Genomic DNA, 22,819 nt, shown 5'->3' with positions numbered 1-22,819 from the left:
ATTTACTACAGCAATGGGAAACCCTTCCATTGCTGTAGCTAGTGTCTATGCTGCAACACTTGCAGTATAGTCATACCCTGATCTAGCATATCCCATGGTGGAAGGAGAATACGTTCTACCAGTGTAAAGGACCTTTATACCAGTACGACTGCATCCGGCATATGGGATATACCAATATAAATACTTCTGTAAAAAAAAATCTCACCCTTAACTGAGCTAAATTATACTGGTGCAACTTCCAGATGTAGACCAGGCTACTCTTTCTGTTGTTGAAGCATAAACAAGAATCTATTCTTTGCCCTTTACTGGTGCAATGTGATCTGACCAAAGATTTAATGTATGCAGAACGTACTGACAGACAAATGCTCATCACACCAATGCTCATCACACCAATGCATATACTCAGGATTTCTCTTCTGGGTACACAGACGTGTAGGCAGGGCCGGCTCCAGGGTTTTTGCTGCCCCAAGCAGCGGAAAAAAGAAGAAAAGAAAAAAAAGCCGCGATCGGCGGCAACTCTACCGCGTCGCTTTCTTCTTCGGCGGCAATTCGGCGGCAGGTCCTTCCCTCTGAGAGGGATCGAGGGACCCGCTGCCAAAGAGCCCGACTTGCCGTCCCTTCCCCTTGGCCGCCCCAAGCACCTGCTTGCTGGGCTGGTGCCTGGAGCTGGCCCTGCGTGTAGGGCCAGAAGGCAGCCAGGGATCCATCATGGCTCTAGAGTGAGATGTGAAAACAGATGGCATTTTAACCTAAAAAAATCTGTTGGTCACTTATATGGCCGCATCAGGGTAGTAGCTGAGCCCCCAAGATGTTTCGGGCAAACACGTTCCTGCTCCAAAATAACCTTGCAGAAATCCTAAGTACACTACCCAGTTACACCTCTACCCCAATATAACGCGGTCCTCGGGAGCCCAAAAATCTCACCGCCTTATAGGTGAGACCGTGTTATATCAGGTTTGGTCCAGTATGGCGTACTGGCAAGAGCCGGTACGCTGTGCCGGACTGGACCGGCTTCCCGGGTGGTGATTTAAAGGGCCCGGTGCTCCAGCTGCTGTAGGGAGCCCTGGGTCTTTTAAATCACCGCTGGAGCTCTGGCAGCAGGGCTCGGGTGGGGATTTAAAGGGCCCGAGGCTCCACACAAATTCGGATATAACGTGGTAAAGCAGCGGGGCTCGAGTGGCGCTTTAAAGGGCCCGGGGCTCCCCGCTGCTTTACCGCGTTGTATCCGAATTTGTGTTATATCGGGTCGCATTCTATCGGGGTAGAGGTGTACTTGGGCTATGTATCCACACCAGCCTTGTTGAGAAGAGGGATTAGGTAACCGGTTAATATGTTATTGAGAACCATGGCATTGAAAGTTCCAGATCCATGGCTGCAGGATTTAGACACATGAATCCAAGCTTCATTTTGTTTTCCTGCCTAGGCGTCAGAAGGAAATAAAAAAAACGGAGACCGGGAGAGTTGGGAACAGGGAGGCTCACGTGACTCCTAGACCTTGCTCTAGCAAGTAACGTACCCTTAGCTATAACAGATGGGTCGTCTCACCATCCAGCTCTTAGTGTAGCAGGAAGGGAACTTCTATAATGAGAAATGGAGCTTCACCTGCCCCATGACCGACCAGTGCGTGTGTATGTTGAGACTCCATCTCAATATTCCAGCTCCAGGCTCTGAGTTCCCTCTCAGCAGGGGTTAAACTGCCTCAGTAAAAACAGATCAGGTTGCCTTAGCCTAAAACTGGCCTACTCTACAGCTCTAAGCAGGTTCTGAAACTCTTTTGAGGTGAACTGGTTTTAAAACTGGTTAGAAGATTTCCCAGTGTAGATGAAAGGAAGCACTCTTGCTGACTGTAGTTTTAGGGTGAATTTTGCAGTAGGCCGGGCCCTTTGTGGAACCTCAGTGTTCTCTTAAGGGCATTTGGTGAATGAAGAAATCCCATTGGTAGGAGAAGGGGAGGGACACTGAGGGTAGGTCTACACTTACCCGGTAGTTCGGCGGCAAGCAAATCGAACTTCTGGGTTCGACTTATCGCGTCTTGTCTGGACGAGATAAGTCGAACCAGGAAGTGCTCGCCCTCGACTGCGGTACTCCAGCTCAGCAAGAGGTGTACGCGAAGTCGACGGGGGAGCCTGCCTGCCGCGTCTGGACCGAGGTAAGTTCGAATTAAGGTACTTTGAACTTCAGCTACGTTATTCGCGTAGCTGAAGTTGCGTACCTTAGTTCGAATTGGGGGGTTAGTGTAGACCTGCCCTGAGAGAAGCACTAGCTAATCTAAAGAACCGTCCATTGAAGCAAAGCACTCACCATTCCCCTCTTTAAAAAAGCAGCATATTTATAACCAAAGCATTTGTTCAACGGTTTTTGTTTTTTAAGCAATGCAGACCTGATGGTTTTTGCCAAGTGTTGCCAATAAAGCTAATTAGACCAGGGAAGGATGTTGCCATCCTGTTTGGATTCACATTGTCCCTGCCAATACTTGAGAATGTTTGCTCACTTTTTTAGACAGGAAAGGAAACACATTGGCTGTCTGAAGTGTAGGGTAAATTTTGCATATCTCCCAGAACCTGCAAGTACTGACTAGTCTTTTTTGCGGATTCAGCATTCATCAGCATGTATACTCTCTGCATATTGGGCAGGTTTCCTTTGAGGATGAGAACTGATAGGTCAGACTTATCACAACACTTTCAAAAGACAAGCCTGGGAGCTGAAAGTTGTAATTTTGCTAGACACTAAATATCATGGTCTTAATAAAGCCACTGGTGTTATGGCTTACTACAACTATGTGTAACCCACTAACCCCCTTTTTTGTCCTATGCTGGGGGTGTTAAGGGGCCCCTTTGCCTTGAATGGTCCCTAACTATTTATGCTAAACTATCTGTTCAATCTTGTATTTAGCTGTGACACTCTCAGTACCTTCCACAGACCTGAAGAAGAGTCCTGTGTAGATCAAAAAACTTGTCTTGCTCACCAACACCAGTGGGTCCAATAAAAGATATTCCTTCACCCACCTTGTCTCCTATCTGCCCCCCCCCCACCGGGACTCCTGCCCCAACCAACCCCTCTGTTCCCTGATGGCCTCTCTGGGACCCCTGCCCCATCCACACACACCCGCTCCCTGTCCCTTGACCGCCCCTGGACCCCTGCCGCCCCATCCAACCCCTCCTCTCATTCCTGATGGCCCCCCTGGAACTCCTGCCCCATCCAACCACCCCTTCTCCCTGTCCCCTGACTGCCCCCTGCCACCCCATCCAACCCCCTCTTCCCCCCGACCACCCTGACCCCTATCCACATCCCCGCCCTCTGACCACCACCCCCGAACTCCCCTGCCCTCTCTCCAACCCCCCCGCTACCTGCCCCCTTACCACACTGCCTGGAGCACTGGTGGCTGGTGGCGCTACAGCCGCGCCACCCAGCTGGAGCTGGCCCACGCCGCTGCCGTCACCATGCAGCACAGAGCACTGGGTCAGGCCGGGCTCTGCAGCTGCGCTGCCCCAGGAACTCACAGTCCCACCTCCCAGAGCATTACGCCCATGGTGGGGCGAGCCTCCCAGGCCAGGAGCTCAGGGGCCGGGCAGGACGGTCCTGTGGGCCGTATGTGGCCCGCAGGCCATGGTTTGCCCACCTCTGCCCTAGCCTGTTAGTTTGACATCTGTAGTATGCAAGGTTTTGGAAAAAATTTTGAAGGAGAAAGTTGTTAAGGACATTGAGGTCAATGGTAATTGGGACAAAATACAACATGGCTTTACAAAAGGTAGATCATGCCAAACCAACCTGATCTCCTTCTTTGAGAAGGTAACAGATTTTTTAGACAAAGGAAACGCAGTGGATCTAATTTACCTCGATTTCAGTAAGGCATTTGATACGGTTTCACATGGGGAATTATTAACTAAATTGGAAAAGATGGGGATCAATATGAAAATTGAAAGGTGGATAAGGAACTGGTTAAAGGGGAGACTACAACACGTCATACTGAAAGGTGAACTGTCAGGCTGGAGGGAGATTACTAGTGGAGTTCCTCAGGGATCGGTTTTGGGACCAATCTTATTTAACATTTTTATTACTGACCTTGGCACAAAAAGTGGGAATGTGCTAATAAAGTTTGTGGATGACACAAAGCTGGGAGGTACTGCCAATACAGAGAAGGCCCAAGATATCATACAGGAAGATCTAGATGACCTTGTAAACTGGAGTAAAAGTAATAGGATGAAATTTAATAGTGAAAAGTGCAAGGTCATGCATTTAGGGATTAATAACAAGAATTTTTGTTATAAGCTGGAGACGCATCAGTTGGAAGTAACAGAGGAGGAGAAGGACCTCGGAGCATTGGTTGATCACAGGATGACTATGAGTTGCCAATGTGATATGGTCATGAAAAAAGCTAATGCGGTCTTGGGATGCATCAGGTGAGGTATTTCCAACAGAGATAAGTAGGTGTTAGTACCGTTATACAAGGCACTGGTGAGACCTCATCTGGAATAGTGTGTGCAGTTCTGGTCTCCCATGTTTCAGAAGGATGAATTCAAACTGGAACAGGTACAGAGAAGGGCTACTAGGATGATCCAAGGAATGGAAACCCTGTTTGATGAAAGGAGACTCAAAGAGCTTGGCTTGTTTAGCCTAACCAAAAGAAGGCTCAGGGGAGATATGATTGCTTTATATAAATATATCAGAGGGATAAATACAAGGAAGGCAGAGGAATTATTTAAGCTAAGTACCAGCGTGGACACAAGAACAAATGAATATAAACTGGCCATCAGGAAGTTTAGACTTGAAATTAGACAAAGGTTTCTAACCATCAGAGGCGTGAAATTCTGGAACAGCCTTCCAAGGGGAGCAGTGGGGGCAAAAGACATATCTGGCTTCAAGACTAAGCATGATAAGTTTATGGAGGGAATGGTATGATGGGATAGCCTAAATCTGGCAATTAATTGATCTTTGACTATTAGCAGTAAATATGCCCCGTGGCCTGTGATGGGATGTTAGATGGGGTGGGATCTGAGTTACTACAGAGAATGTGATGCAGTGACCAGATGGTGAATGTCTCCAAATCAATGTCACAAATGTACCAGGAGAAGGTGATGATAGCATCCTCACCAGCACTGTGCTCACAGAACTTGAATCTGACTCAGTCCCAAATCCTGGGTGCTTTATTTCCCAGAATATTAAAGGATCTCCCCATTCTGCTACCATTATATAGTCAACCTCGTCTTGCTGTTCAGTGTGGGACTGGAGGACCACTCCCATTGCTTAAAAAAAAAAGAGAAAATGGAGAACCAGGAAATTATAATATAATTAATCTAACTCCACTCCCAAATAAAATTCTGGAGAACTTGATAAAACATTGATGACAGAAGCTGACAAAGGCATTATATGTTATAGGGAAGTCTGCAAAGCTTCTAAGAGAACAGACCATGCGAGACTAACCTAATCTCTCTTTTTTAAATGGTTAGTAAGGCAATTGACAAGGGGATTGTTTATTATGTTGATCTAGGCCATAGTAAAGCTCTTGAAAATAAGGTACAATTTACAGTAAAATTGGTTTTAGGTGGTTGTTATATTGGCCAGATAAGAAAAGCCTGGTTGTCGACATCTTTGCCCTCATGACTAATTGCATTGCTGCTCTCCTCTGATTAGACCAGATTCAATTATTTATTAACAAAAAAAAAGTGCCAAGATTTTTCCCCCCTCTGAGCTGTCACCTGTTCATTAATATTGTTAAATTGCTTTGAATATTCTGGAGCTGAATTTCATCCCAATAATTACAATCTGAAAAAAAATATTGGCTTTAACAGTGTTTTGGGCTATGTACTGAATGTGATCCCTTACTCTCTTCTTAAATGGGCATCATAATACTGAGTGGGTTTAGCTCTAATATACAGTAGAACCCTACGAACACCAGAGTTACGAACTGATCGGACTATCACACACCTCATTTGGAACTGGAAGTACGCAATCAGGCAATGGGGGGGGGGGGGGGGAGAGCAAATACAGTACTGTACTGTGTTAAACATGAACTACAAAACATTAAAGTTAAAAAAAAAAAAAGCTCAGATAAGGTAAGGAAATGGTTTCTGTGTTTGTTTAATTTAAATTAAGATGGTTAAAAGCAGCATTTTTCTTCTGCATAGTAAAGTTTCAAAGCTGTATTAAGTCCAGGGCCGGCTCTAACTTTTTTGCCGCCCCACGCAAAAAAGAAGAGGGCCGCTCCCCCGCCCCCACGAGCGCCACGCAGCGCCGCCGTACCCCCCCAGTGCTGCCGAAATCCCCACCCCCCAGAACGCCACGCTGCCCGAAGCCACGCCCCCTCCGAGCACCGCGCCAACCCTCGCCCCTCCTCCGAGCGCCAGCCCCTGCCCCCCCAGCACCGCTCCGCACCAGCCCCCGCCCCCCCAGCGCCGCGCCGTGCCAGCCCCCGCCCCTCCTCCGATTGCCAGCCCCCGCCCCCCCCCAGCGCCGCGCCAGCCCCCGCCCCTCCTCCGAGCGGCAGCCCCTGCCCAATAAATAAATTAATAAAAACCTGAGCGCCGCCCCGGCCCAAGGTGCCGCCCCAAGCACGTGCTTGGTCGGCTGGTGCCTGGATTAAGTCAGTGTTCAGTTGTAAACTTTTGAAAGAACAATAACATTTTGTTCAGAGTTACGAACATTTCAGAGTTCCGAACAACCTCCTTTCCTGAGGTGTTCATACCTCTGGGGTTCTACTGTAGCATTTGCAATCAGAGCTCGCAAAGCACTTTATACAGCTACATAGGCATCGTGATCCGCATTCTATAGCTGGGAAAACTGAGGCACAGAGAAGTTACTTCACCTAGGTCACATAGCAGACGCACAGCACAATGAATTGGAGTGAAAAGTCAGATAGGTTGTCTATTTTCTTCTGTCTATGTTTTTAGCACTTTTTAAAAAGTTCATGACAATCTATCCTTCTAATTCCCTGGATCCCTCTGTATAATGAGATGCATGCATGCTTCAAAGGCAGCCAAAGTTCCCATCACCCTTTTCTATACTCCTGCAGCTATTTAAAATAAAGCAGTATTCCCAGGTAGGAGAAATAAAGTTTAAAGTGTATTTTCAAAGTCTAATTCTATTACTGGGTTACTTACAAGGGCACTGTGATGTTTTACTCCATATTCTTTATGCATGATTTTTGGAAAAAGCTTTGGTACAAACTAGGAGTGGTAGGTAACAAGAAAGTCCTATAAGAATACTGCTTCTCAGCTAGTACCTGTAAACGGGCTTAGAGCCTGGAACAGCAGAGAAAGCATAACCAGTCTTGATTGTGGGGTGGAAGGGGAAACTGAGGCACATCGCCTCATGGCATTAATGGCTACATTTTACACCTACACTTTAAATGATATTGATATCTGCATTATGTACACAATGCTATACACACAATGTTTTCAGGCAACTTGGGAACAGAAACCCAGAACTTTGCAAAAACGCCTATGGATAACATTACAGTGTTTGGTAATACTTGGAGGTTGTATAGCCAAAGCCAAAAAGGGATTTTAGATATACTGCCTCCGCATTGGTCAGTGACCAACCCTTTAGCAGTAAACTCAGGGAGAAGGTGTGATGTTTCACTCCATATTCTTTATGAAAATATGCTTATGATAGGGATATGACATAACAGATCTAATTCATGCTAGATGGCTCATGTAAGATATCACTGGAAAGGTTATGATTTACTGAATGTAATTATCCAATTTGTATGTCTGTATTGTTTCTGTATCTGAAGTTAGGAATATTGACCATGTAGCTGTATTTCAAATGTGCTACTTTGGATGTCACCCACAACTAGTCCTTCAGGTACAACAATGGAAAAGCCAGACAGGGCTGATGCCCCATTAGCAAAGACAATGGACTGTGAAAGAACATAGTCTTCCTGTGGACTGTCCAGACAGCCTACGAGTAATGGCTGCCACAGCCCTGCAAAGATATGGGTCTGAGTCACGTGGTACTGGACCCACCCTTTGGAATGCCAGTGTTTTACCATTGGAAGACAAAGGGTTCCCACCATACACAAGAGCTATAGAAGGCAGGGGAGTGACATCATTAGGGTTCTCCTCTGCCTCCCCACCCAAAGAGACACTGAAGAACACCTGGAAGCAAGAACTGAACTGAGGGGAGAAGGGTTGAACTCAAACTGCAGGCCAGTGCAGCTGCCTTTCAAGACTTCCTGTAATCAACCTGTGACAATATTTAGAGTGAGAAATTACTATTTGTAGCCAATTTCTTTAATGAATAAAACTTAGAACAAAACATATTACTAAGCAAATAAAATAAAACACGCAAACTGTTTGCTATCACTTTTAACCACTTAAAATCTGCCTTTTATGGTTAATAATATTTGTTTTGTTTATTATTAAACCCAGTTTATGTAATTTCTAACTGGGGGGAGGGCAAGAAGTTGTGCATATCTTCCTCCACATTGAGGGGGCAGGAGAATTTATGAGCTTACGTTGTATAGGGTTACCATATCTCATAAATAAAAAAAGAGGACCCTTCACGGGCCCTGGCCCCACCCATTTCCCCACCCCTAGCCCCGCCCCAACTCTGCCCCTTCCCCACCCTAACTCCGCCCCCTCCTCCCTTCCACTCCCAGCCAGGGGGAAAGGGCTGCCCCAGTGCTACCGGCTTCAGGGTTTGCCGGGCAGCCCCCAGACCCTGCGCCCCCAGCCGGCGCTTCCCCAGCGTAGCTGGAGCCCGGGAGGGGAAGCGCCCAGCCGGGGGTGCAGGGTCTGGAGGCTGCCCAGCAAACTGTGAAGCCGGTAGCGCTCGGGCTTTGGGCAGCCCCTATGCCTCCGGACCCTGCGCCCCCAGCCGGGCACTTCCCCTCCCGGGCTCCGGCGGCGCAGGGTCTGGAGGCACGGGGGCTGCCTGAAGCCGGTAGCTCTCGGGCAGCCCGGCTCTTAAACAGAGCCGAAGAGGAGCAGAGCCTCCAGCCGCGGTGGCTCTGCGTAACTGACACAGTGTAAGTTACACAGAGCCGAAGAGGAGCAGAGCCTCCAGCCGCGGCGGCTCTGCTCCTCCCCGACTCTGTTTAAGAGCCGGGCTGCCCGAGCGCTACCAGCTTCAGGCAGCCCCCGTGCCTCCAGACCCTGCGCCCCCAGCCGGGCACTTCCCCTCCCGGGCTCCAGCGGCGCAGGGTCTGGAGGCACGGGGCTGCCCGAAGCCGGTAGCGCTCGGGCAGCCCGGCTCTTAAACAGAGCCGAAGAGTCGGGGAGGAGCAGAGCCACCATTTTCCCGGACATATTCGCTTTTTGGCAATTCCCCCCGGACGGGAGTTTGACTGCCGAAAAGCCAGACATATCCGGGAAAAAGAGGACGTATGGTAACCCTAACGTTGTATAGATTTCTCTACAGCGCAAGACAATATACCTTTGGGCCTGCACTTCAAGGGAGGTGGACACCTGAGTGCTGGGGCAAGTCCCTTAAGCTGAGTCTTCCTAGAGCCGATCTCAGTGTCTGTGTCGTTCTGCAGGGGTGTGTGGCCTTGCCTATGTATGTGCTACAGGAGGCTTAAGAGCCTGGCTAAGCAACACAGGTTTAAGGGGGCCCATGCTGGCAGAACAGGCAAGCTCAGTGGTATCTAAGCACATCAGGTGGCATCTTGAAGGGGGTGACCTGTCACAGGCACAATGGCACTAAGGCTCTGCTGTGCCCAGTTTCCACTGGGGACGGCAGAAAAGCTGGGGATGGGCATAAGACAGCTGGTCCTGGCTCCCTGATTCACAGGCTGGTCCCAGACTGGTGGATGCTCTAAACCAGGGTTTCTCAACTGTTGGGTCGGGACCCAAAATTGGGTCATCAGAATGTTTCAAACAGTTCCATGGCAGCTCCTGTGGCTCCTGTCCCACGCAGCCAGTTGGGCTTGCCTCCCTGCTCCAGATACTGCAACCTCTGGGGTCCCAGCACCACTCAGGTTTGGCCCAGCTGTCGTGATGTGAGTCCGAGTAGGCCAAATTTGAGGGAGTGGCACTGAAACCCCATGAGCCAGGTCACAACTCCACTCACACAAATTTGGTCCAGTTCGGGGGGGCGGGGGAAAGGGGGGCGAGGCCAACTTTGAACAGCGCTGCAACCCCGGAGGTTGCGGGGGAGCAGGGCAGGCGGGGGGCGCAGATGCTGCAGGGGTGGGGGGGGGTGCAGAGGCTGCAGGGCGAGTGGGGAGCAGGGGTCACAGAGGCTGCAGGGGTTGGGGGGGTGCAGGGGCTGCAGGGCGAGAGGGGAGCAGAGGTCACAGAGGCTGCAGGGCAAGGGGTGTGCAGAGGCTGCAGGGCAAAGGGGGGTGCAACACCCAGAGAGTAGGGTTACCATACATCCGGATTTCCCCGGACATGTGCGGCTTTTTAGAACTCAGAACCCTGTCTGGGGGAATTTCCAAAAAGCCGAACATGTCCAGGAAAATAGGGAGGCATAAGCCAGGGTCCGCCCGGCCCCAGCATGACCCGCCGAGTCCGCAGCGCAGCCCAGCCGCCCGGCTACAGTGTAGCGAGCTTGGGCGGGGGGAGGGGGAGAGCGCAGCCACAGAAGGCAGCGGAGGGGCCGCTGCTGCCCCCGCAGGCCGGGCGGACCGTGCGCCCCAGCCGAGCCCGCAGGACCATGGGGAGGCCAGGCCCAGCCAGCGGCTCGGGCTTCCCTCGCGGGCGGGGACCCCCCGGCCACTGCGGGGACCCTTCCTGCGGCCCCGTCACCCTGCGCGGCTCGGAACCCAGCGCCGCGGGAGCTGTTTCCAGCGAGGACAGACAGGCCGGGGAACGTGCTTGGCGGCGGCAGGAAGGAGGCTGCGGCGCGGGGCGGGGAGTGCGGCGTGTGCCGGGGCTGCAGGGACCCACGCTGTCCCGGTCCCCGCTGAGCGTCCGAAGCCCCCGCCAGGCAGAGGCTGCCGGGTAAGCGGGGGAGCAGGGCAGGCTGGGGGCGCAGAGGCTACAGGGTGAGGAGGAGCAGGGCAGGCAGGGGCATAGAGGCTGCAGGGGCAGGAGGGAGCAGAGGCTGCAGGGGCGGGGGGTGAAGGGGCTGCAGGGAGAGTGGGGAGCAGGGGGCACGGAGGCTGCAGGGCGAGGAGGAGCAGGGCAGGCAGGGGCAGGGCAGGCGGTGGGATGCAGAGGCTGCAGGGGCGGGTGGGTGGTGCAGGGGATGCAGGGCAAGGAGGAGCAGGGCAGGCAGGGGCATAGAGGCTGCAGGGGTAGGGGGGCACAGGAGCAGGGCAGGTGGGGGGTGCAGAGGCTGCAGGGCACAGAGGCTGCAGGAGTGGGAAGGAGTGCAGGGGCTGCAGGGCAAGGGGGGAGCAGGGAAGTACTTAGCAACCCCCAACCAAGATCACAGCGGGAGGGAGGAGGGGGAATGCAGGGTGCTCAGAGAAGGGGGCAGAATTGGGGCAGGGACTTTGGGGAAGGGGTTGGAATGGGGGTGGGGAAGGGGCGGAGTTGCGGCAGGACCAGGGCCCCCGTGGAGTGTCCTCTTTTTTCAGTGTTGAACTATGGTAACCCTACCAGAGAGTGGAGAGCCAACCCCAGCCAGCCCCACAGCACAGGAGCTGCCACTATGGGGTAAGTGCAGGGCAGGACCCAACCCCTCCAGGCAGGGCAGGACCTGCCTGAAACCACCCCAGGGCCTCAACTCCCAGACTATTTACTGGGTCGCGATATGTCATAAACATTTGGGTCCTGAGCCCAAAAAGGTTGAGAACCACTGCTCTAAGCCATGTTTATAGCTCCCAATGACTCCCAATGAGCCATCCGCCATTTGAACATAGTCTGAGTGTTCCAACCACAAACCATTTCCTCCCCCTCACTGGCATGTCCCCTCTACTGGACAAAGGAGCTGGTTCTGCTCGTTATTCCAGCTGAGGATTCTGCCACAGTGGGGAAATTTCTCAGCAGGCCAAATGGATCAGTTTCCGGCCCTTTGTGTTGCTAGTGTCTCTCAAAACAGCAGTGAAGTCGGAGAAAATTTGGCCTTTTTGAAAAGGGCTAATAGTATCAGTGTGGTTCATTTGAAGCACTTTAAGACAATCAATTAAGACAACTAATTGATCCCTACAACACTCTTGTGAGGACAAGTATTACCCTCATTTTACCTCTGGGGAAACTGAGGCAGAGATGTTAAAGGACTTGCCCAGAGCCACAGAACCAGAATTAGAGCTCAGTTGCTCCTGGCTCACAAACCCAAACTCAATCTGTGTTGACTCTCAATATTCCTTGAAAACTCCCACATGAGAAGAATTTTAATTGCTCTGATTAGAATAGGAATTGCCACAGGGAAGAATCTGTGTGTTTTTAAATAGTTTTTTTTTAATCTAGTCATTGAGCAACCAAGAAGATTAGTAGTTATTCTGAACCATGTCTCAAACAAAGCAGCAGCTAGAACAGAGATGAGGGATCCTTAGATACTCTCACAAGTTAATTAGAAATGCAGCCAAGACCAAAACTCTGACCTGGAAGGATCAGAAAGGTAACAGGAAAGAACTTGGGCAGTTATAGGCTGGCTAGAGACAGCCCTTATTTACAAAAGGGAGGTCAGGGTTGACAAAACTGATTAAAATCTTTGAGGAAATGGCAAGGAAGAGTAGATGGTGAGTAATGTACAGAATGTACTCTAGAGCTTCAAGTAGAGTTTCAATAGAGTATTGTCTTCAAGGTTAAAATGTGTATAAAGTTAACAAGCACAAGTACAATGGTGAAATGAGTTGACTAAAAAAAACAAACCTTAACCAACTTGGCTTGGTAACAGAAGCCAGAGAACATTGGCGAAGGCTTTGTCTTCACTATTTAACAAAGTGATGTTTTACAGCGAGATAACAAACGCAACAGCTAATTTGCTGTAAAAACCTAAATGGAGACAAGGCACCTGTCTGACCCATGGCTGACCTTGCCTAGTTTACCTCAATAAAATGAAAGTGACCCGTCTCCTCTATGTTTTTACAGTGGGATAGGTAAAAACACACTTGGTTTTGTCAGGGAAGACCAGCATTGAATGGCTACAGATCAGATAGGTGGTAAGTGACATGTTAGGACCAACACTCACTCCTTGATGCTTATCTTGTTTATGCTATACATCAAGGAACTGGCAAAAGGAATAGGCAGGCCAGTGCCTAGAACTAAGAGTGACAGCTGATACCCAAGGGGGACATATCTACTTCTACAGGTAATTAGGAAAAATGGGGTTGAGGAGGCTCATGCAATTTAATGCGAAGCAATTAGGAGAGGACTGGACAAACAGCAAAAGAGACATATTCAAGGTGATAAAAGATTGCCAGAGCCTGATGAAAAAAAGGTGCGGGACTGATGAGAAGAGATCCTTAAACCCCATCTTCTGAATGTCTGGGAGGAGTTAAGAGTGCAAAGAGAACAGAGGTTTGTATCACTCGCAGAAAAAGAGCACAAGGAGCAGACACGATGACCCCTGGAGTATGGTGCACAGTTGTGAAGCTAAGAAATACTGAGAGTACAGAAAAGGGTAACAAAGGTGATAAAGGCTCTCCAGGGTCCTAGACATCATGTTAAAAGATCTTTAAAAACATGAACTGAGTGTAAAACAATGCAGTGAAGTTTGCCTGAGTCTGCAGCCAGCCTGAAACACTAGCTTTGAGAGCTATGAACAGCTCAATGGAGTTTTAACTCTGAAACCTAAAGCTAACCATTTAAATGTTAACATTGTTAACTATTTCACTGATGATGGTTTTAAGAAATATCCAGCTAAATATGCTTACCTCACAATCCCAAACCATCTCTGATGCCTTCTCAGCTTCTCAAAGATCCTATTGCCCCCGGATCCAGCTGACAAAACCTTATGATGTAACCAATGAGAGTTGCTGGGTGTTTAACATCCAACATCTAGTTGGAAAACTAGAGTAATTTATTTAGGTCTCTAACTTTAGATGCCCAAGTTTGAACATTTTGGCCTAGATGCACAGCACACAGAAGAAGGAGAGAAGAAGAGGGAACATTTTGGCACAGGCCATTGATGTAATCTCTTACTCACATTAAAAAAAAATCATGTCATGGGATCTACACCATCCACAAAGACCAAAGATGAGCATACTCCCCTGCCGACCTCAGAAAATTAAAAGGTTCTGTTTCTCTGGCAGGGTCAAAAAGCAGACAGACCTGTGTTTGGGGTATGGTATGTCTGGAATTCTGGATAGAACTACGCTTGGGAGCAACTGTGTAGGAACTTACAACTTACAAAAGAGTGTCTGCGGCAAAGCCATGTGCATAGCTCCACTTTCTCCTGGAATGAAGATAGAGAAAAGTCAGATTTTGAGAGACACTGGCTTAGCTTTCTTCTGAAGTAGGGCCTAGGATAGAACACACTTGAAATGGGCTGTAACTTATTTTTACAGCACCATAAATGTGACTGGGATTGTACAGACACCTACAAGTGACCTGTCATTGCACTAGAGAACTTTCTGTGTGAGACATAAGGATATAGGGTGAAGAGCGGGAATAGAAGGAGTGAGAAAGCTCATGAGAGAGGTCTATTATTGTGTAGAGCATCTCATTAGTTCCTCTGAATTTAAAAAAATGGAGTAACAGTCAGTTACTGTCCAAAGGGGGGCTGAGGAAGCAGTGACCCATAGAAAGCTGTTTGGTGAGTTCTGAGGAGGTATGTGGAGGTACAGGATGTACTGGGCCAGGAAGGCTGTTCTAGGCATGAGAAAATGAAAGGAGTTACTTGTCAGAAGGAGAGACGAGAAACACCAAGTGGCAGAGCTTGGGACACGCAGAGGGGGCAACTAAAGATGAGATCTCAGAAGCTAAGAATCACTTCACCCATTGGGGGAAAAGCAGTGCTTTTGTGTCTTGCTATCCATTAAGCGATAGTGTGGTCAACCCTTGCAATAAGTGTTCTTTTTCTTAAAGCCTGAATTCATGTAAGTATAAGGGGAAAAACCCCACCACACTAAATTTCGCTCTCTCATGCTTGCAGAGAAAAACTTGAAATGAGAGGTTACTTAGTGTAACTGAAGGTTCTTCAAGATGTGTGATCCCTATCCGTATTCCACACGTGATGAGGGTACACATGCGGACCACGCGCCCAAGTGCGGAAATTCTTCAAAGCAGCGTCTGGTCTTCCCTGACAAAACTAGTTGTGTTGTTACCTTGTGATAGCTTTGTTTGTATGAAGTATCTGATAAAGCTGATGGAAGAGAAAATCCGAGGTCTGGAGATGCAGGTGGAAATTCTGGTTGAGTTTCAAAGGGGATTTGAACAGATGATGGAGGGAAGGCGAGAGGAGACTGAAGGAAAAAATCAAGACTTGCAGATGCAAGCTGGACTGAAGAACTCTATGGGGAGACAGACTGCTGGGTGAGGAAAGTGGCCAATGGAAGCACATGCCTATAAGAACCAGGTAGAGGAAAAGACCAGCTACTGAAGGAGAAATAGAGCTCAGGAACAGGTTTGCGGAGCTGGAAAATGAAGAAGGGGCACAGCAGGCTGTAACAGAAGGTGGGACGACAAGGAAGAAGAGAAGAATGTCTAGTCTTATAAGAAGAGGGGAAAGAGTCAAAGATGGGAAAAGTTCAGAGCCCCAGGGGGATTCAGGATGACTTGCAGAGATTGCAAATGAGAATAAAAGACAAGAGGACTTGCAGTCAGAAAGAACAGGAGGAAACCTGGAGAATTACACCAGGAAGAGGTAGGTCTACATGATTGGTGACTTCCTACTAAGAAGAACAGGCCAGTCACCAGAGCTGATTCGGAGAACAGAAGGATGTGCTGTCTGACAGGAGCTAAAATAGGGGATGTGGACCTGAGACTGAAGAGGATCCTAATGGGAGCAGGAAAGAATCCAATGACTGTCCTTCATGTGGGAACAAATGACACAGCTAGATTCTAGCTGAAATGCATCATGGGAAGCTATGCCAGACTGGGGAAGATGCTTAAGGAAATGGAAGCTCAGGTGATCTTCAGCCTGTCCCTAGGGGAGGAGAATGAGGGCAAGACAAGATAATGATGATCGGTGCTATAAGGAGGGTTTGGGAATGTTTGACCACTGGGAGGCATTCATAGGCAGAGGACTGTTCTCATGGGATGGACTCCACCTGAGGAAGGAAGGAGGGAACTAGACTTCTGAAATGGAGGTTGGCACAACTGATTAAAAGAGCTTTAAACTAGGAACTTGGGGTTGGGAGATGCTCATATAATCTCCACAGTATTTGCAGCATACACCGCAACTTGGAGAGCAGAGTTCGTCACTAGTTTTCCGTCATCCAGAAAAGACTGGAATTGGGCTCAGTCTTCCACTGGGAGTTTGTCTCTGAAATCTGCAGGGCAGATGTAGGTGTTGAAATCATATTTTGCTAATAAGGCTTGGTAATTAGCTATACGAAATTGCAGACCTGCAGAGAAGACCTTCCTGCTAGGAGGTCCAGTGTCTTTGGGCCCTACTCTGCTGGAATGGATTTCTGTGACCTAGTTCTTTCCATGTCCACCTGTACCAACAGCAAGTTAGGGGTAGGATGGGAAAATATAAAGTCAGCTCCCTTGGCAGGAACAAAGTAGTGTCTTTTTGGCATAGGGGCACAAGATGCAGGTATGTGCCAAACTGCTCTGGCCAGATCTAATATAGGCTCATTAATTGGAAGAGCTATTCTGGTCGGGCCTTGTAGTTGTAAAATGTCCAAGAGCCAGTGTTGAGGGTCCTGGACCTCTTCCAATGGGATCCGTAGATTATTAGCTACCCTTTGCAACAGCTCCTGGTATTGCTGATGGTTATCCGACAGAGAGGACAACAAAGGAGTGACAGCATCGTCCAGGGATGATAAGGAAGTCCCCGTCGGAACTGTTGGTACTGTCGGACCCAGTTCCAGCTCTTCCTCCTCATACACCAATGGAGCCAGCTGCCGAGAGGGAGAGGAGCGGTATGACACGTGAGAGGGGTCTGGGTGTCTGCCATAAGGCCCCAAGGCCCCAAGAAGGCAAGAAGGAGGGGTCCATCAGCCTTGATAGTCCCAATCTGTACCAGGTCTCTTTGGGGGTTCGTGTCCAGAGTGCTGGTAGGTAGCCTCTTGAATGCCTGTCGGGACTTGTCAAGGCTGTATCCCCACTTTGAACTTTAGGGTACAAATGTAGGGGCCTGCATGAAAACTTCTAAGCTTAACTACCAGCTTAGCCCTGGTCCGCTGCCACCATTTCCAATGGATTCCCCCCTGGGAAGCCTTGAAAAACCTTCACCAATTCCCTGGTGAATACAGATCCAAACCCCTTGGATCTAAAACAAGGAGAAATTAACCATTCCCCTCTTTCCTCCCACCAACTCCTGGTAAATACAGATCCAACCCCCTTGGATCTAAAACAAGGAGAAATTAACCATTCCCCTCCTTCCTCCCACCAACTCCTGGTGAATCAAGATCCAAACCCCTTGGATCTTAAAACAAGGAAAAATCAATCAGGTTCTTAAAAAGAAGGCTTTTAATTAAAGAAAAAGGTAAAAATCATCTCTGTAAAATCAGTATGGAAATTAACCTTACAGGGTAATCAAACTTAAAGAGCTCAGAGGACTCCCCTCTAATCTCAGGTTCAAAGTACAGCAAACAAAGATAAACACTCTAGTAAAAGGTACATTTACAAGTTGAGAAAACAAAGGAAAACTAACACGCCTTGCCTGGCTATTTACTTACAAGTTTGAAATAGGAGAGACTTGTTTAGAAAGATGTGGAGAACCTGGATTGATGTCTGGTCCCTCTCAGTCCCGAGAGCGAACACACTCCCAAACAAAGAACACAAACAAAAGCCTTCCCCCCCCCCCAAGATTTGAAAGTATCTTGTCCCCTTATTGGTCCTTTAGGTCAGATGCCAGCCAGGTTACCTGAGCTTCTTAACCCTTTACAGGGAAAAGGATTTTGGAGTCTCTGGCCAGGAGGGATTTTATAGTACTGTACACAGGACAGCTGTTACCCTTCCCTTTATAGTTATGACAGGACTCCTATGCTTTCTCTGAGATACTTGTGCCTCCATCTCCTCTAGCTCTTCTGATTCCAATTCCATTGGTAGCGGTGGCACTGTTGGTACTGCGGCACTCCTGCCCAGGGGATGTAACTGCTCCTGAGACATCAGTAACGATTCCTCCACCAGGCTTAAGGATTTCTCTCAGGAGGGCAGGGCCCACGAAGAGCAGAGACTGTGGATAACAGACAAATATATCCTTCGGGGTTACGAAGGTCTCTGTAGGGCCCAGAGTCCAGGGAGTTCCAGCTGGGATGCCTGAAGAACCTGGCTCATCTGTTGCTATTGTTCAGTCTTTAGATAAATAGCTCTGCACTGATGATGGGTCTGGACTTGCATTCATTAATGAGCTGGCAAGTATCTGGCTTTTCGCTTCGGTCCTGCTGTCACTACCTGAATCCCTTTTCTTTCATGCCTCACCCTCCAACCTGGGGGGGTCTTTGGTGGAGCAGGTTCCATGGGTTCCATCTGCGACATCGCACCTGACCTGGACTGACTTGGGGAGGAAATGCATTTCTTATGGACAGTCCTCTGTGGGGATCTATCCTTGTGCCCATGAGAATGCACCTTACTTTCATGGAGAGCCCAGTAAGAGTCATCTTCGGGCTTTGGTAGTAATGGCTCTGCTCTGAGGCCCATGCTTGGAGGGGCGCTGTTAGTCAGTTGAGGCCACTGTACAGGGATGTCTCGCAGGCCCGGGTTGGAGCGAGGCCTTATAGCCTCCTCCATCAGAAACTTCCTGAGACAGAGCTCTCATGCCTCGCTAGTTCTGGGTGGAAAAGATTAGCAGATACAGCACTTTGCAGATATATGTGCTTCACCCAGGCAGTGCAGGCACTGTTGATGCCCATCACTGATGGAGAAGGAGCAAGAGCAGGAGACACAATTCTTGAATCCTGGGACTCTGGGCATAGTCCCCCGATTGAGGGGTAAGGAGGACTTATCCTATACTAACTATAAATTTATGCTAACTATAACTACTAAACTAGATATAAAGCTATTTACAAGGAGTTGAGTTTGCAGGTTATGCACAGAAGGACACGATTCCGACTCAGGCCATGCAGCAGTAAGAAGGAACTGGAGAGGCATTGATCTGCATTGCTTTGTATACCCTGGGTCAAGAGCATGAGGGAAGCTACTGCGCATGTGCGGGTCAATGGACACTGCTCTGCAGAATTTCCAAACTTGGGCGCATGATTCTCATGCATAGCCACATGTGGGATACACATAGGGACCAGCACTCGAAGAACTGGGACCTCCCCCACCCAAAGGTTCAACTCTACAATTCAAATAAAAAGACCCCAAAGGTATTATTTTTTAAAATTTCATGATTTTTAAGCCAATCACAGTTTATAAATCTTAACTACAGAGACAGATAAACATGTATCTACTCACCCTATGCAAAGGGAAGTCAACTCACATGGTATAAAAAGATATTTGTGGCAGTATAGACTCACTGCAAGAAATTCAGCTAGCTGATATAAGGAAGATGCAAACAAAAGAAATGAAGGAGTGCAATAGGCTTGGGGAGCAGCCAATTTTCTATAGATTCCAAAGTCTCGCACCAAATTACAAATAGGGCCACTAGATTCCAGCCAGTTCACAGAAAACCCTGGCCAAACCTTAAGCCTTTGTCAAAACTGCTGCCCCCGACCAAGACGAGATATTTTAGGGAAATGTTCTGAGTCTGGGGAGGTGGTGGTAGTGGCCGCAGGAGGCTCCCCAGTACTCACTCCAGCAGCTGGAAGCTATCTGGCTGGGCTAGGTGCGTCACATTGCACTCTTCTTCTGCCACAACACAAGACATGCCCAGACTCACATGTATGTTCCTGCTTTAACCTGAGTTAATTGAGAACCAGTACTACCCCTGCAAGGCCATTCTAACTCATAATCTTATTTAGGGGTATATCAGTTGTGTAACTGAGCCGATCCTCAAAACCAACTAATTCTCTTTCAGAGCAATATTGCTTGAACATTTACTGATGTTGACATAAGTTCTTTTTTACAGGCTATGCCTTCATCCACTGGAGACAGGTTGTTACTGTTTATCATCCACTTATGACCACTTGAGCCTGTCCCTCATGTAGTTGCTCTCTAAAGCAGTGGTTCTCAAACTTTTATACTGGTAACCCCATTCACACAGCAAGCCTCTGTGTGCAACCTCCTTTTAAATTAAAAACACTTCTTTACATATTTAACACCATTATAAATGCTGGCAGCAAAGCGGGGTTTGAGGTGAAGGCTGAGAGCCCGCGACCCCCCACATAATAATCTCGTGACCCCCTGAGGGGTCCCGACCCCCAGTTTGAGAACTTCTGCTCTAAAGCAAAGAGCCAGCACCAGATAACCTCCCTAGCTCTCTTCTCAGCCCTTGAATAAGACTGCATACAAAAAACTCAGGTTCGACAGCTTCTGCAGAGATAGCCAAGGTACCCTGAAGATGACTTTGCATCAATAAATCTTTTTGACATCAAATCCTCCACTTACACCTCAGCAATGATGGCTTGGAAAATGGCTGTCTATAAAAATAAGTAATTTATAGTTTTTTCATCAAACAAAAATGTGCAGTTGGAGGCTGTAATTAATATATAACTGAAAATTAAGCTCCTAGAATTAAAGGTATGCATCCCCCTGAATTATCTCCCCAATGAGTTGATAGACAAACTTCTCAGGATTATCTGAATGTTTCATTCTGTATTCATTATACTTTCTAGCTTCCACTAAACATCATAATCAATTTACTAAAACAATGAGGCTTTTGTCTAGATTTGAAATCTTCCCAATCCCCATTATCTACAGAATTTATAGTATCCGTTGTTTATGTACATGTAACTTACTTGCTTTTACTATAAACAGGCAGGTGCTGTAGATGATAGTTGAATAACCAGGATGAAAGGCAGCTTTGCATATGAAAAGGAGCCAATAGTGAAGAACAGTCAATTAGATATCATCTTTAATCCAATTAAAGGTTAATCAATGGCTGAAAGATTTTAGTTTGGACTCCTCTCATACCTGAGCTGGTTCCAAACCAGATTCCATTTTACATAAAGCCCCAGCATTCCCAGGAGTAGGGGCAGAGAGGAGGAAGGTTTACCTAACTGTTCCCAGTCTGTAAATAAAGAAAAAGTAAATTAAGAGTGGAATTTTTGAAAGCGTGAAGTGATGGCTTAACTGCTCCCATTAAAATAATGGGAGATTTATCATTGATGTCAGTGGAAGCAGGATTTGACCAACACTGAGTGCTTTTAAGAATGTTTCCCTAAGTGTTTATAATGTGAATAACTGTTTGCCATGCCTTTCTTACCTAAGCCATATATTCTAATTGGCTTTATTTACTAGATTAAAAATGGGATAAACAAACAAAAATTTAAAAAGGCAGTATGGTAGATTAAGAGCAGGACGAAGACATAGGAACACCTGGGTTTGATTTCCAGCACTGGCACTCTGGGTTTTGGTTTGCTCCTCTGTAAAAGGGGGATAATAATATTTCCAGTGGTGGTGGAAGGAGTGATTACATTTTTCAAAACAATGTACAAGCATTATTTAAGAAAGTGCTAGCAGAGTGCCCAAAATTCTTCCGTGCCCAGATGCCAGGGTGGCTAAAAATCAATGATTTTTTTATCTGATTTTTTTTATTTAAATCGGATATTTTTGATAAAATGCTTTTTGAGGAAAAAATTATCTAAAGATAGTTTTAATTAAGATACATTATAGCTCAAAGATATCTCATCATGGAATAGGGATTATAAATTCTAATTCTATAGTATGAGACAATATATTCATGTAATGTTTAAGAAAACTTTTGTAAATGAGTTCCATAGTTCATGGATTAAGGACCCAATTTTATGAGGTTCCACAGGCTTCTGTATAGATTATCTAGGTTAATCCTTCTATCTACCCAAAGAATTCAGTGCTCAGTCTAGAAGATACCATCAGAGATGCTTATTTTTGCAGGTCTCAAACTGTGGATTTGTGTCTCCAGAGGTAACATGCTTGTTAACAACAAAAATGTTTTTAAATAAATAAATAATATATAGAGGTGAGAAATAACAGACCTCAACTCTACTGTCCCTCTGCAAATTTGTGTACACAAAGTCAATCTCCTAACTCTCTCTAAAAGTGCAAAGTTTCAAAAAGTTCAATGAATAGAAGATTGTTGGGGGCAGAACAGATCTGGACAAGAAGTCTGGAGATAAATGTGAGAAGTGATGGACATATGCTTGTTTTGTTAAAATATTATATGTTTGCTGTTGAAGAAAAAAAATCCAGAATACTTAACGTTGTTGGTTTAGTTAAATAAAACAATTTAAATGTCTGTCTGGTGATGATGTCCTCCTAATACAGCATGGCAAAACAATCCTCTAAATATTAATGATTAACCTGTTGAATTGGAGATAGTTCACCTCCCAGTGATTTCATAAATATCTGCTTCAATTACCTTTGGTAAATGAAATAACCAAACAATCATTCATTTTCTGATATAGCTGTAAAACTAATCTGAAAAGTTTTCAAAATAAATCACTGTTTAAAAATGTATAGTGTGTACCTTCTAAAAATGAAACCTACATCTATCTCTGAGTTGTGAAGAAGGGATTAAGGTTATAAAAACCAACAAGAATGCACTTTTATGGAGAAAACCATGATTAAATCGAGTCTTCCTGACTAGTGATTTAAATCATGATTTAAATCAAATCCACCATGCCAGATGCCAGCACTTCTTTTCTCTTATCAGCTTGAGTGTAGAATAAGAAGGGATAACCTTCCTTTGCTGAGCTACACACAGAAAAGAGGAATGCTCTCAGATATTTGGCCTGGTTTTTAGAAGGGCTGAACATCCTCACTCCCCCAACCTCAATGCTCCACCTCTTTGA

General features: G+C 47.1%; 1 protein-coding gene across 4 annotated transcripts in view; it reads right to left on the bottom strand.

The window, feature by feature from the left end:
• Positions 1–22,819, bottom strand: part of TLR5 (toll like receptor 5) — a 32,845-nt gene that overhangs the window by 7,698 nt on the left and 2,328 nt on the right. For 2 of the 4 annotated variants that reach the window (XM_065589379.1, XM_065589378.1), the window contains exons 2-3: positions 20,961–21,057; positions 20,786–20,848 (exon numbers count right to left, since the gene is read on the bottom strand). The exons of the other annotated variants lie outside the window; for them this stretch is intronic. In XM_065589379.1, coding sequence (XP_065445451.1) covers positions 20,786–20,848; positions 20,961–21,007 — 110 coding nt within the window. In that variant the 5' untranslated portion in view covers positions 21,008–21,057. The remainder of the gene's footprint in view (positions 1–20,785; positions 20,849–20,960; positions 21,058–22,819) is intronic. 4 annotated transcript variants of the gene reach the window in all.

Source organism: Chrysemys picta, chromosome 3, assembly GCF_011386835.1.
Source record: "Chrysemys picta bellii isolate R12L10 chromosome 3, ASM1138683v2, whole genome shotgun sequence".
Classification (NCBI taxonomy): Eukaryota; Metazoa; Chordata; order Testudines; family Emydidae; genus Chrysemys; species Chrysemys picta.
Note: the sequence above shows the minus strand (reverse complement) of the source record. Positions and strands in the feature narration are given on the sequence as shown.